At 39.5% G+C, this 15,226-nt stretch overlaps 1 protein-coding gene across 1 annotated transcript; it reads left to right on the forward strand.

Moving 5' to 3' along the window:
- Positions 1-700: 700 nt before the first annotated feature.
- LOC122997402 (C-type lectin domain family 12 member B-like) lies at positions 701-2,968 on the forward strand. The gene is made up of 3 exons (XM_044373500.1): positions 701-947; positions 1,146-1,294; positions 2,801-2,968. Exons 1-3 carry the CDS (start codon positions 701-703, stop codon positions 2,966-2,968), a joined length of 564 nt encoding a protein of 187 aa, XP_044229435.1.
- The last annotated feature ends 12,258 nt before the right edge of the window (positions 2,969-15,226 follow it).

Raw genomic sequence — 15,226 nt, forward strand, 5'->3', positions numbered from 1 at the left:
CTCTAAAATGTAGAAAGTAGCATCACATGGAAATACTCAAGTAAAGTACAAGAACCTCAAAACTGTACTTAAGTACAGTACTTGAATAAATGTACTTAGCTACTTTTCACCACCGCACTTAGGCTTTATTCAGACCACATCAGGTGGCATACAGCTGCAGGGTTGAGTGGAGGTGTGTGGGGTGTTTATGCTCTAGAATGTAACTGCTGTGAAACAATAAGAAAATAAAGTTTTATTGATCTGATTCACTGGCTTTCTCACAACTAGCACTCCCTCACTTCATTGACTCTGTAGCTCGCTTGACCACAGCTGCTCTCTATCTTTTTCTCTCATCTTTTTTAAAATGAGTCGGGAAACTTACAGAAAACTAACTAACTTTACTTTTAATGTTATCAAATGAAGAGAAATGTCCTCCCCTTCTCCTCTGATCAGTCTGATCTCCGGCTGTGATTGGCCAATGCAGCCTTCAGCCACAGTGACGTCAGCCAAAAGTTGACTCTGGCTCAACTTTCCGGCCACAGGATACTGTGTAAATTTAGTTAAATTTATTTTTTCTTGTTAGCTGTCTTTCATTAATTGTGTAAAGCATTTGGAATTGCTTGTCTTTCTAAAACGTGTTATTAAAACAAACTCACAGACCAACACTCATCCTGTTTTTATACTAGTTACCTCTGTCATCTCTACCAAGCTGAGTGATGAGATGGAAGGTTCAAACCACACCTATCAGTACCTTTTGGAGGTCATCATAGACAATGAAAACTTGAAGAGGCACAACAGCAGTCTGACAGTACAGATGAACAATCTGACTGAAGCCTACACTGTATTATCAAGCAACATCACAAATGTGAGCAGAGAAAACCAGCAGCTGAAGGCAGAAAACCAGTGGCTGAAGGCAGAAAACCAGCGGCTGAAGGCAGAAAACCAGCGGCTGAAGGCAGAAAACCAAAGTACTATTATTCCTACACCAATCTTGACTGTGACACCACAAAACTGGACAACACTTACAACAGGACAGTGGAATCAATTTCAGTGGACTTTAAATGGCTCCTACACCAGAAAAAGTTAGTCAACATCTCTTCATTCTGTCCCAAAAGTTACCAATAATCAATACAGTAATCCATTGTTTTTTCTCTTATTTCTCTCAGAGAGAAATTTTGAACCTTGTCAGACGGGCTGGTTTCACTTCCAGGCCAGCTGCTATGCGATTGGTAACCAGAGCACCTGGGAAGAAGCTCGAGATGACTGCAGAAGCAAGAAGGCAGATTTGGTTGTTATAGAAAGTCCAGATGAACAGGTAACATTGGGGGACTTTTGATGACCACTCATATGCAATTGGAAAGTATCTGAGCCAGTATTTTTGGCAGCAATGCATTTCAAAAATCAGGGAGTATCATTTTACAACAAAATGCATTTCGGGATGCATAAAATGTTGAAGAGAAAACTAAATCCTGTCCTAAATATGATATATACTACAAATATGTAAGAGCAGCTACTTTTTCCATGTACGTCTTTTACCAACATAATAAGAAAACTTCCATTTTAATCTCATGGAAACTAATGCAGTGGTTACCAACTAGCCTACTTAACACCCACTCAGTATATTTCCATCCATCCATCCCATCTGTTGGTTTCATTGGAACTGGTTTGAAGCCTCTTTCTTTCCAACTTTTCTGTTTGGAGCCAGGACCTTCCAAATAACGAGTGCAAGGTGTTGCCTTTCATGCTTTGGAAATATAGAGGTACTTTTGCATCTTTATTATGCAATCAAACAGAATAGGTTTGCAATCAAAAAATACATTTGAGAGCAAAACTATCAACACCGCAATCAAAAAATGTTTTATGGCAAAAAAAAAAAAAATTGTGATTAAATGTGGATTTTTAAATCTATTCTGTTTAATTGCATAATAAAGACACAAAAGCACCTCCATATGGAAACATGCCACATGCTACCTTGGACTGAAACATAATCAAGAAACATTAAACTTAGTGAAATATTGCGACAACAATCCAACTCAGTGTGAGTCCTGGAGCTGGAGAGAGTAGCAGGTGAGCCAGCTGTCAATCACAGCTGTCAATCAACGCCCACACGGCAGACATCAAAGCTACTATAAGTCTTCAAATCTTATTAACAAGCAATAATTTCCAAAATGACCACCAGCACACTTATTAGAGGGTGTGAATTTAGAGACTGAGGCCATAATGACTTGTTGAAAACATGACTGACTCAGTATTTCTAGAGAGAAGTTGAGGCTTTTTGAATGGGAGTCAGTTGGAGCATCTAGTGGCACTTTAAGGTACTTCAGCCTCAAGGCATGGAGGTTACTGATTGGCAAAAACCAAGCTGATATAGTCCCTTACTTTTGTTAAGGCTGTTGTGGAGCAAACTTCCTCTGAGAAGAGGCTACAGTCAACGGACGTGCATAACGAGGGTCCCATGACCCACAAAGCTACCATTGATAGGTTGCCTATCAAGCTGTATGTGGTAGTGCTGCTGCTACCTAGGAAGTGGGAAATGGTACTTAAAAATAACAGCGTTGTTCTGGAAACTCACCAGTTGGGATCCACTGAACTAAAGCATGAGGAACATTTTTATGGTTCTGTTTAAGAAATTCAAAGCACTGGGCTTCAAGATTAGTGAATGGTCTTTGTTACAGTTAATAATGAAAATACTATCTGAAGAACAGATTGCTTTAGACACGTCGCTTTTACATTTTTACATTTTAACTGCAACAGAGACGTGATGGAGGTGACCAGAACGCAGCACACTGGATTTGCATTTTTGAGAAAAGAAAACTAATATTTTATTTTCATGTCAGTGCTGTGTTCGAACATTTCTTTCTGTGATCATCAGGAATTCATCAGTAACATTACTCGGGCAGGTCTGGGGACCAGTGGCTACTGGATTGGCCTCAGAGCTGAAGCTGGCAGCTGGCAGTGGGTTAATGGAAGTGATCTGACTGAAGAGTAAGACACTCTCCGAAGCACCGTGAATCATAACATGTGTCAGTCATTATCTAACCATCATTTTCTTCCTTCAGTTTCTGGATGCAACAACCTGCTGATGGCCATCAATGTGTGATTTCTGTCCAAGAGAGCAATGGTTGGAAAGCTGTGAGCTGTGATGTCAAGAATGGATGGATCTGTGAGAAGAAAGCTTTGTCTAAGTTCTGAATTGTTACTGGGTAGTCTGTATTGATTTTTATTACATGTATGGTAGTGTCAGCTGGCTTTACAGATATCAAAGATTAGATACAAAGATATTGGGCATCTTGCAACAGCTCGTATGAACAGATTTGTCGCAAGTGATTTGAAAGAATTTGTGGCATTCACCAATTTTCTTGAACTTCACTCTGAGGTTTGAACTGAATTCACGAGTGGTCCACTTATGATTTAGGATAAGGATATGAAAATGTCCTAACATGAGGCCCATTGACTTTGGAATTTGCAGTTTTCTTTTCACCCAATTTACAATGCAACCAGATTATGTGCATTTCAGGGGGAAAGGGTGTTTAAAAAGAAAAGACAGAAAAAAATGAATCATGGTCTTTTCTCAATCTTTGATTTGAGCAAGCTCAAGCTCCTGTTTCACAGAGCAAAACTTTTTGACTTTTCTGTTAAGAAACTTCTTGTGTCATTAGATTATGCCAGTTCTGCTTGGTACAATGGCTTGACAGCTAAATTTAGGAACAAACTGCAGGTGATGCAAAATAGCATAATTATTAACATTTACACATTAACATTTGGTATTAAATGCATCCCCTAATACTCATGTTGGCAGTGATGAATTCAGAAGGGAAGGACTGCTGCCAACAAAGACTATAGAGGCTGCATCGCTTTCACCATTTTCTTGTTATTATTGCTGCCAAAAATGCTTGATTTGGCAGCGGCCAAAAAATGTGGTAGATTTTGCAATGTTTTATGCACTCTTTTTGCTGTTTTTTTTTAACATGAGAACCATGGGCTCAAAGTATTGTAAAAAAAAATGTACATGATTTCTATTTATAAGCCTTTATTAAGTAAACTTTTACCTCAACATTAGCACCAAATAACATCAGTCAATAGTAACATTAAAATAAATCCATAAACACAAAAATATCGTTTCATTTCTGTTTTATGTTTGAGGTAGATTGTGTCCATCTCTGCTGTCTGAACAACATCAACTTGTGTTTTTCTGACTAACTGAATCAAACCTCATTTAGGAATATTTGCTCGGTTAATGGCATCATTTTTGTCGGTAGTTAGCTAATATTAGCACAAGTCTGCACCTCTTGGTGTTCCCAGTAAGTTAGCGTTAGCTTCGGTCCAAGGTATTGGGGCATGTTTCCAGAGTGTGAAAGACAACACCCCGCACTCCTTATTTGGAACGTCCTGGCTCCAAACGGAAAAGATGGAGCTGACCGTAAACTGCAAGTGTGGGCTTCAAACTGGCTCCAATGTAAACCAATAGGTGACATCAACCTTTGCAAATATACAGGAAACTTAAGCAAGAGGCTGCTGCCACCGCTCAGCACTCCCTCCAGATGATGGAAGGCTGTAAAGACCGTTACACCCATAGTATAAAACTGTAGTAGTACAAATTTGTATTTTCTTGTACAAAACCATGTGCATATTCAAATTCATTCAAAAGATACACAAGTTATTAACAATCAATAACAAACTGTGATATGCACATCTAAAAAGGTAGATCACAACAAGTTTGGGTAAATAACCCAACAGTAAAACAAAAAGTGACACTAAAATTGGCCAAAACAACATTAACCCAGTATTGTATCTGTGCTATATTGACCCAAACTGGGTAAACTTTTAAGCCAGTGCTTTTAAGTGTGCAGTATAGAAACAATCATTAAATGTTCTGTACAAACATGATCATAAAACTCATATAAAACATGAAAAAAATGTCACAATCCACAAACTCAAAGACTGAAACTGTGTGTTTGCAGTTCTGTCAGTGTGTACTGGAGGTAGCTGACCTGTGTGTTGTATGTCAGAAACAGAAGCAGAGTAATAACGAGTGAACATTTACTCCCAAACACACACACACACACACACACACACACACACACCGGGTCATGATGGGGTCTGTGGCCGAGTCAAACGGGCCGCGGCTGCATTCCTGCGTGGAGGTTTGTGTTGATACGTGCGTCGCGGCTCTGTGCGGCTGTCTGGGCTCCCGGCCTGCGAATCCAAACACGGAGGGGTCGGGACCTCGCTGTATTTGTTTAATGCCGAGATAGGTGTCACCGCTGTGGGGTTACAGCGAAGCAACGCCAGGCATAACTGGCTCCGGAATGACAACAAACACAGGCGAAGTGTTGTTCCAGCTAATTTGCTGGTGTATTCCCAAAGCCGGGGCTCAACTGACAACACAGGACGTTTAACTCGATCAGTGTTCCGTTTTTTATCTGTTTTATTTTTCACGTAACGTGTTGTTGTTGCCTTCACTGTTCCTCCCGCTCAGAACTTAACCCAGTCCAGCCGAGTCCAGCCGGGCCCTCAGTTCTGTTTTAATAGCTTCCTTTCATCGGCTTTAAATTGTTATGATTGGCCAACATAATTCAGCAGCCGCTTCAGATAACAAAGGACCAGCATGAAAACAAAAAAGGACATGAACTGACAACCACCCAACCAATGAACTTCCCGACTTTTAATGGAAATTTTATTTATATACATATACACACATACATATATATACCTTGTTTTTTTGTCCTGTTTTCTGTTATGTTTCCTTATCTGACACAATATGTGTAAAAAAACAAATTTGTTATATGAAGTTATTTCACTTCCTCCAGAGCCGATACAGTTAGTTACTGTGGTCAGACAGATTTAGATCCTCAAGCACAGGCCAGCAAAAACATATCTGATGTGTTCAAATTAATTTTATATAATTAGACAGCTGATATTGAGCCTAGAGTGCAGAAAATGTTCAAGTCAAGATTTCTAAATCCTCCTTCTGACCTACAAGCCCTTAAATGGATTGACTCACCCCTACAGCTCCATTTTTATTACTCCATATATGCCATCACATCCTTTACACTCTCTTGATGATGGTTATTTAACTGTTCCTACTCTTAACAAAAGATATTTTGGGGGTACAACCGTTGCGCATTGAAATAAACTTCCCCTGCATATTCAGAGACGAATCCAGGCTGAGAACACATATTTTCTCTGATTTCAGCACAACTTGTGTTCTGACTAACTGAATCAAGAACTGATGTTCTTTGAAAAGTCGTCTCCCTTATTCTGTTCTGTTGCTGTATAAATTTCCTTTTTAAGTTCCAGTTCAGCCCTATTATTCTATGAACATTATTGCTTGAGTATGAATGTTTGTATTTTTATGTGTGAAGTCTTATTTCTTATGTCATTTATCTACTAAAGCAAAGAATCTCTGTCTGTATGTCTGTGTGTCCTTTGCAGATCTCTTGAACTGTTCACTGGATTGATTCCACACTTGGCGGGTGAATTGCTGGGGAAAAAAGGGAGTGCCGTGTCAAATTTGGTACAATTTGGACATGTGGCACGATAAATATTAATACATTTAAACTCTGTAGAAACAAGCCATCAGCTGCTCTGCAGCAGCAGGGCAGGACTTCTGGGCTCTGCTACTGCATGTCACGATCAGAGCTGTACAACCCTGCCATAAGAAAGATGAGGGAACGGCTATTCACTTCATTTAATACATTAAAAGTTAGGCTTTGTTGTGGGTTTCCTGACTCATTTTTAAAAAGACAAGCAAAAGAGAGCGAGGTAGAGCGTGCTGAGAGCATGAGCAAGCAACAGAGAGCCAGGCTGGAAGCCTGTGAATGATGGAAATACAACGTTATTTTCTGATTGTTTCACAGCGGTTTTGTTCTAAAGCACAAATAAACAATGTGAAGCACTCAACAAGTGATTTACTGAGGAGACAGACCTTCTTTGGGTGCTATTTGGACACGCAACATGTTTTATATTAATAAACTTTGAATAAACAAGCAAACAGTCAGCAGCTCAGCTCCGTGTCTGAGTGCAGCAGGGGCTGTTTGATACAAACACCATCACATCACAGCGGGGTGGGACTTCTGGTTTGCTGAGCGGGACAAAGGTATCCTTATCGTTTTAATTGATACATTTGTCAGTTGATACATATATATATATGGTTCATTTGCCCGTTCCGAACGGGCATGTTTTGAACGGGCACTACACTAATGTTTTTAACTTGTAAAGTATGCAGAGTGATGTGCTCTCTAAATAAACTGAAGTTAAAGTTGATCTCTCTAATAAGTCAATTATTTAGTGAAATGACTTAGTAGTTATTAGTCAATATTTTAAAAAGTAATTATTTAAAATCTTGGTCACCCTGATGGCTTAGGGGTTCAAGGGGCCGACCATGATTTGCAATATTCCTTATTTGAGTCCAGCCAGGGACCTTCATTTCTTGTCATCTCCCAACTAATGACTATACTATACTATACTATATCTTTGACAGCTGATGGAAATTACCTGCTGTGACATTACTGATTGGTTGAATGGGTGAGCATGCAACATGCTTAACCTACATCACCTGCTGCCTGTCTGAACAGAGCTCACGACTTGATCAGACTGACATTTTTTACAGTGCATGTGTCTGTCCCTGCTGTAAAAGCAGAACAGGCTGTCTGTGTGTCTTTGTGTCAGTGTTGTTGCTGAGTGCAGTGACCTGAGGATACACTCTCTCTCTGTTCCCGTTTGGGTAAATATCCCTCTATTAGCAACAAGTGGTCTGAAAGCTCTGATCCTCTCAGAGCTGCTGGAAGCTTTTAGACAGAGAGAGCAGCTCCATCTGTTTAACCCTTTCAGTCTTTCTGATATATTGCAGTTTGGTTGCCAAGTGCTCCAACTGTCAGTCATTTAAAGAGGACATATTCTGCACATTTCCAGGTGTATATTTATATTCTGGGGCTCTACTGGAATATCTTTGCATGAGTTACAGAACTCCTTATTTATCTTATTCTGGCCCTTTATGCAGCCCCTCAGTTCAGCCTCTGTCTGAAAAAGGCTGTTTTGGCTCCTGTCTCTTTAAGGCCCCCCTCCTGATGAGCCAACTCTGTTCTGATTGGTCAGCTTCAGGTAGCTGCATCACAGCTGAGTTCCAACAGCTACATCAACAAACCATAGTAGCAGGATTCAGCTACTTTTACTTGTTCTTTACTCAAAATGCCAACTTCTCAAATACATCCGTATATTTTCGATCCAAAATCCAACGGCCTTTTATGGGCATGCACAACAAGCTGACGTCAGCTCATCAGTGAGGTTGAAAAAACCGCCACAAACGAAGCATTCATCAGCAGGTTGAAGCCCTGGCTTTTAACTTGCAGGCAGCATTTTTACATACCTTCACCTCAAGTTTTGGAACTACAAACAGTAGAATACATCTCCTTTAACATCATCTGGAACCCTGGACACCCAAAATAAATCTTTCGAGTTTTCAACTCTATTCAATTTGTTTACACATATTTTATTAGTATTTATAAATTATTTTAATCTGTATACCCTTGAAAGATTTGCAACCACTACAGCAAATGCCAACTCAAATAAACTAAAATAAATGTTGAAAAAAACATAAATCACAGACGCACAGAACTTTAGATTTTTATTTTCATCTGTGTGATGACTGTATATTAAGTCAATGCGAAGACACAATTGGGCATGAAGAAGAAATCTTAAACTGAGGGCAAAAGACATGAGTGAAAAATTCTGGTTTATTGTGAGGTTTAAGACTTAAATGCATGAATGTGCAGAGACAAGAGGAGAAATGAAATAATAAGAATTGGACTTTTTAAAGGACAGGTTCACAATTTTTCAAGTGTGTCTTAAGACAGCAGTCAGGTGTCCATATGAACAGTGAAAGAGGTTTTCCTCGCTGTAATCATTCCTCCTGTTCATACTGGATATTGAAAGATCCTTCAAATGTGCTTTCTATGTAAGTGATGGAGCCCAAAATCCACAGTGTGTCCACACAGTCATTTAAAAGTAGGTGTAAGGCTTATATGAGGCTTCAGCAGTCTGAGTTAGTCATATCAAGTGGATATCCGACACATTTACAGTCTTTTTAGCATCAAATTCCCTCTTTGTGTTTCCTCGGATAGTGTTTCCCTGTTGAGCTGCAGGTGGAAGTATAGTAACAAAAAGAGGAACTTTGGCACTAAAAAGACTGTAACGTTGAAAGATATCTACTTGATTTGACTCATTTGGACGCTGAAGCTTCATATTATTACATTTTTGCACAGAAGGAGGACTGTGGATTTTGTCCCCCATCACCTCCATTGTAAGTGCATTATGAAGGGATCTTCTAATGGTGAGTATGAACAGGAGGAATGATTACAGCAAGAAAAACATGTTTAATGTTAATTTGGGCTCCTGACTGTTAAGACAGATTTGAAAAATTGTGAACCCATCCTAGTAAACTAGGTCTGCACAAACACTCCAGTCTATTCTTTGTAGGAATAAAGTGAAGTCAAAATTATGGATGATGCAGGGGGTCCAGATAAACTCGTTTAGAAAACAGAACTAAAAAAAAATGCAAATATAAATGGATTTGATGGACCTGTTGCTCACTTTCTGAGTGCACAGTCACTGGCTGACTGGGAACAGACTCAAATGTCACACACCGAATGACACCGCTGCTCTCTCTTTGACCCTCTACTCTTTCCTTTTTTAAATCTGTGTGACAAAAACACAAAGATCCAAAATGGCTCCTGTCTGTTCTTACTATAAATATTTATGATTGAGGTTTCCTCATCTTCCTGCTGCTCAGACGTTCCCTCAGCGTCACCGTCCAAACTAAAAGCTCTTCTCTCAGACTCCTGTCTGACACTTTACTCAGACAACTCATTTTATCTTTCTCTGTCCCAATCAATCTCTCTCAGGTTTCTGTCTCTCTCCATCTTCTCTTTGCTCAAACTTTCAGATTGGCAGAGCTGTATATGTTGTTTAGGATGTTTAATGACAGAAATCCAGATTTAAATGAAAATAAATATTGACTGTAACTGATCCTAACTGAGGAATTAAACGTCTGTTGTCGCTCATAAAGGACAAACAACAGGAGAGAATGGTAATACTGTTAATAAATAAAATAAATAGCCATCAGTGCTCACACAACATATTTTAAATCAATTGAATCATCAAATAAAATAATGCAGAAAATATAGAAAATCGTCAGCCAAATCTTTTAAGCTGAAACTTTCTGCTAATGAACTCTCTGCCTAAAGATGGCGAACACACACACACACACACACACACACACACACACACACACACACACAGTCTGTAGCCTCGGGCTGCTGAAAGAGAAAGCGGTGTGTGTGTTTTTCTTAGTGACCCTGCCGTGTGTTTGCTGTCAAACAGCAGGATTTATGACCTCTCTCTCTCTCTCTGGGACTCACACAGTTTCCAAATCAAAGTATACAAATACTTTACTTCAAGTTAAAGTGTTTTCAATCAAAAGTAAAAGTACTCACTGTAAAGAATGGCTCCTTATTTATATCATCTTTGTGTGGTATTGTTCATGTTTGCTGAAATCTCCACATTTGAGGATTTTCATGCTTGAGATGAAGAGAAATCTAAAGACTAGTTTATTGGATGATGATAAGATATGTGTATGCCTGGTTCAATCACTTCAGGTTTTGACATATGGATCAGCTTATTTGAAGAATAAATTGCCCTTTTCTGTTTCTCATTGTCTCCTCAAATGTTTACATGGTGAGCATCATGAGAAAGCAGCACAATAAAAAATTATAGAATCAGTTTTAGGAACTGTCTTCACCTTTACCACATGGATTTTCAATGTTTAACATCTATTCAACATCAAAATGTGAATACATTTGTCTGCTGAACTGAATACATTTATATTCTGGAGGGAAACTCCCCAAATAAAATCCCCCAGAATCTAAAAATATCCTGATGGTGAACGAGCCGGTGTGTTTTTAGAGCTGATAAAAACTATTAACGCCAAAACACATGAACCCTGAAAACTGGGATAAGATCTAAAACAAGCATGGCCGCCCCGATAACATGTTCAACACTCTCACACACTTGTTTTCCAGGGTCGCTTTTCTTCCCAGGTTCAGCAGCAGGTCAGTAGTGACTTTCTGCCCTCTTTGCACTTGCTTCTGCTCTCTGACTTCCTTTCTTCCACTAATGTAATACTTGTATAGATGAGTCCATGTGGAACAACTTTTTCTAAAATATAAATTTCACACAGATTTTTATTTCTCCTGTAACTAACTAAAAGCTAAAATAACTACAACTCAAAGATATCTAATCATCTTTTGTTGGCTGAGAAAGTAGAAACAGACATTCACACAGACTCCAAATACTAAAGGTCCTGATTCACAACTATGAAGCTGATCAGATTCACATGTTGATCTGATATGAATCAAAGTTAAACTGACTTGAGGAGATCAGCTGTTCATTTCTGTAACAAAGAGTCTCCACTCTGTCAAACTACAGAAACACACAGTCCACAAGTGGTCATACAGTGGTGTAAAATAGTGATGCGTCTTTACTCACAAACAATCTTTGTGTGAATGCAGACAGCAGCTGCAGAGAAAACACACTAGCATTTTATTTTAGCCATTACAGAATTAAAGGGGCCATATTATGCTTTTTGTGGTTTTCTGTCATTTATATTGTGTTATGATGTCGGATTTTAAACACAGTGAAAGTCCCAAAATTTGAGGTGAACATATGTAGAAATACTGCCTGCAAGTCAAAAGTCAGGGTTTCAACCTACGATGTCGCTTCATTTTGGTCGTTTTTTCTTGACGCTCATGCCAATAAACAGACATCTATTCAGTAGCCTACTAGCATGATTTGTGACATCACAACTAGTTTAGAGCCAACTGTTGTCCAGTGTGCAGCTTAAACAAGTGTGATGTGGAAACTTGAAGCCTCCAGTGCACAAACACTGAGAATGGACTTTACAGTGAAGAAGGAGACATCTGGTGTCCAGCAGGAGAACTACTGTGGAAACCGCTATAGTGATCACGGTTACAGTGATCAACCTCTTATATTGGATCAAAAAGCTCGAGACAGAATCATTCCTATACAAATACTGTTTAAATAATTTTCTTATAGTATTCAATTGATCTGCGTGCAGTGCTCATTTTGGGTCTTTTCATACATGAAAACATATGAAAAAACATTTTAACTACCCTGATTCTATTTTCTTTTCACCTTACTCCCATAGTACATGTATGATGTGTATTTAGCGGCTGTGGCACCATTATCAGGTGTTGCGGCACACCTCTGCAGGGTTGTGTGGAGGTGCAGGGTGTGGGTGTTTATTTGTAACCACCAGGAAACAATCAGAAGATAATGTTTTATTCCCCTCATTCACCGGCTTTCTCGCTATCACTGCTTGCTCTCCTCATCCACTCTCTTGCTTGCTCAACGACTGCCTCTCTCTCTCTCTCTCTCTCGTCTTTTTTAAAATGAGTCAGGAAGCAGTCAGCAAAGCCTAACTTTTCTTCAAACAAACAAAGAGAAATGTCTTCTCCTCTTCCTAGTAATGTTTTTGTTTTCCCTCATGGCAGGGTTGTACAGCGTTACAGGTTGCATTTCTCCAAAAGTTGATTCTGGTTCAACTTTCTCACTGTGGCACTCGTGCAGCCCCCACCCTCGCAGCCTAAACACACAACCCGTCAGCCTGCTGGCTGGTTACCTGAGGATGCTGCTGCGTGCAAATTGAAATCATGATGGGGAAAGGAAAAGGAAAAAGTCATTTTCTCTCAATGAAAAACAGAGTCTCCTTGAAGCTTATGACAAGCTGCCAAAAAATGGCCAACCAGATGTGGCAGCGAAACAACAAGCCTTTAAACAGCTGTTCTGTGTTTCGACAACAGTCAATAAAATTCAGTAAATAGCAAAGCTGCCTGTTTCATTACTTTATATTCATGTAATAAATATACAAATATCAAATAGATGGTAATCTGCATGAGAAATTAAGAAAAAGAAAAAAAAATCGGTTATAATAATTATCCACTGACAGTGATCAATTTGACCCAGACCGACGTGATCACTATAAGCGGTTTCCACTGTATTTACATATTCAGAGATTCTGGATTTTTTTAATGAGGGAGAAGGAGGAGATGTTATTTTAATTGTTTTTAACAAGACAAAGGAACTTTTTGGGGGACAAATTATTTGTCATATTAAACATGTCTGTACAAGCATGTCTGTCAGCAGCTGTACAAGAACTTTGACAACATAAAGTACACTATTTTGACAAAAAATATGTTTAAATCAAGAACTATCCAATAAAAGAATAAGTTAACTTTCAGTACTTAGCGATTGATACTCCGCTAGGGACATGTTTGGATGTTGAATACTCGGCTCTGTTCTCTTCACACTGTGATATATTACCCCCAAGCTCTGCATAGTGTACACAGACATTAAATCGAGTTTCTATTTTGCTTCTTTTTAATTATCAGGACGAGCTCGCAGGTGAGCCGCGCCCTGCTCAACACAAACGCTCTGTTTATGTTAGTGATATGCCTCCGACAGGCAGAAACGCTCACCTTTAGATGAAGCCGCACCAGCGAGTTCATTGCACGACTTGCGGGTTTATGCAAGTTCAACTTCACCACCTACACGCACACACACAGCACAGACATGCACACACACATACAGGCCTTTTATTTAACAGCAGGTACAAGCTGGTTTGTAGGAGGAACTAGGAACATTTTTACAGCTGATTTATTCAAATTAGCACAGTAAAGAGGAAAATTGGTTGTTTGTTCATTGATATCACTCATAGCTATGTATATGCATGCATACACACACTCAGAAGTGCACACATTTAGGTAGTAACTAACACAGACATGCAAATAGCAAAGACAAAAACTGCACAAAGACAAGCTTAACAAAGACAAGTGCACACACACACACACACACACACACACACACACACACACACACACACACACACTTACACAAACATCCCACACACACGTTTGTCCCGCCCCTCCACAGTGGAAGCAAAACAGCGATTAGAGTTTCAACTCTTCACCTCTGCATCGAACCGTCAGCCGCCGCCAGATCTGCCACCGAGCTTAATTACAGGCGAGGAGGAGACGGGCGGCGGTCCAGCCCGATCAGCCTGCCTGCGTCAGAGATGACTGTGCCTTCACCTCACGGCACAAGTGCACATCAACATACACACACACACACACAAACACACGCACAGGTAACATAAAAATGAGTGCATGTGAAAACAAAGTGTACAGTAGCAACCACAAAGAATTAGTGATATAAAAAAAGAGTAGCAGAGAGTTCAGGTAGGTGCAGGTACACAGCCTGACACACACTGTTCAGACACACACTCATACACACATAACCTCAAAAACAAACTCACAGAGGAGCACAATGACAAATGCAAACAAACAGTTAAACCTGCATTAACTGATGTTTGTCCACTTGTTTTCTGCAGAAACAAGTAGTGAACACAACAATGACATATAATCATCTTTTAAGGTGATATGTTGAACTTGTTAGCAAACAGTCGCTTATTTCCACATCCAGCAGTTACGGAGCAACATTATCATTCATTTGGAGTTTTTTTTCACACTCACCAGCTAGTCTACAGCTAACTGTGTCTGTTGAAAACAGCTGCCTGCTGTGGCCCAAAACGACACAAGAGCGCTGAGAGTGAACCAAACAAGACTAGATCAAACCTAGTATATGTCTGGACCGTGTATGGTCAATGTGTGAAACTGTAGCCAGTTTGTTACAGGGATAGTCAGTGTTCACTTCATTCTAATTATAACTATTCTAATCATCCATTAATTCTTCCTGCTCTTTCATCTGTTTCACTCTGCAGATGTCTCTCATTTTTCACTCTACATTGAGTGTTTTGTTGAGTGATGGTTATTTGGGCTGCTTTAACTGTGCACTCTCCTACATTCTCCCACAAATGTATTGCGAAAGCGCACGTGCCAATGCATAATTGCACAGGATATCTCAAAAAAAAAAAAAAAATAGTATTGATGCATGACTGACTCATTTTATCCCAATATTAGCTAAACAAGTTCATGTACTTGTAGATTCTGCACAATTCTATAACATTTTGCTTCAGAACACGAAAAAAACATGTTGACACACAGAAGTGCAACATCTAATTCCTGTAAGGTAAAGAAGCCTAACATCGCACATGCTGCATCTACTTAAACCCACTAGAGGGTGACATCACCCCACACACTAGCCACTCTCTTCA

The sequence above is a fragment of the Thunnus albacares genome, chromosome 14 (assembly GCF_914725855.1).
Source record: "Thunnus albacares chromosome 14, fThuAlb1.1, whole genome shotgun sequence".
NCBI classification, from domain to species: domain Eukaryota; kingdom Metazoa; phylum Chordata; class Actinopteri; order Scombriformes; family Scombridae; genus Thunnus; species Thunnus albacares.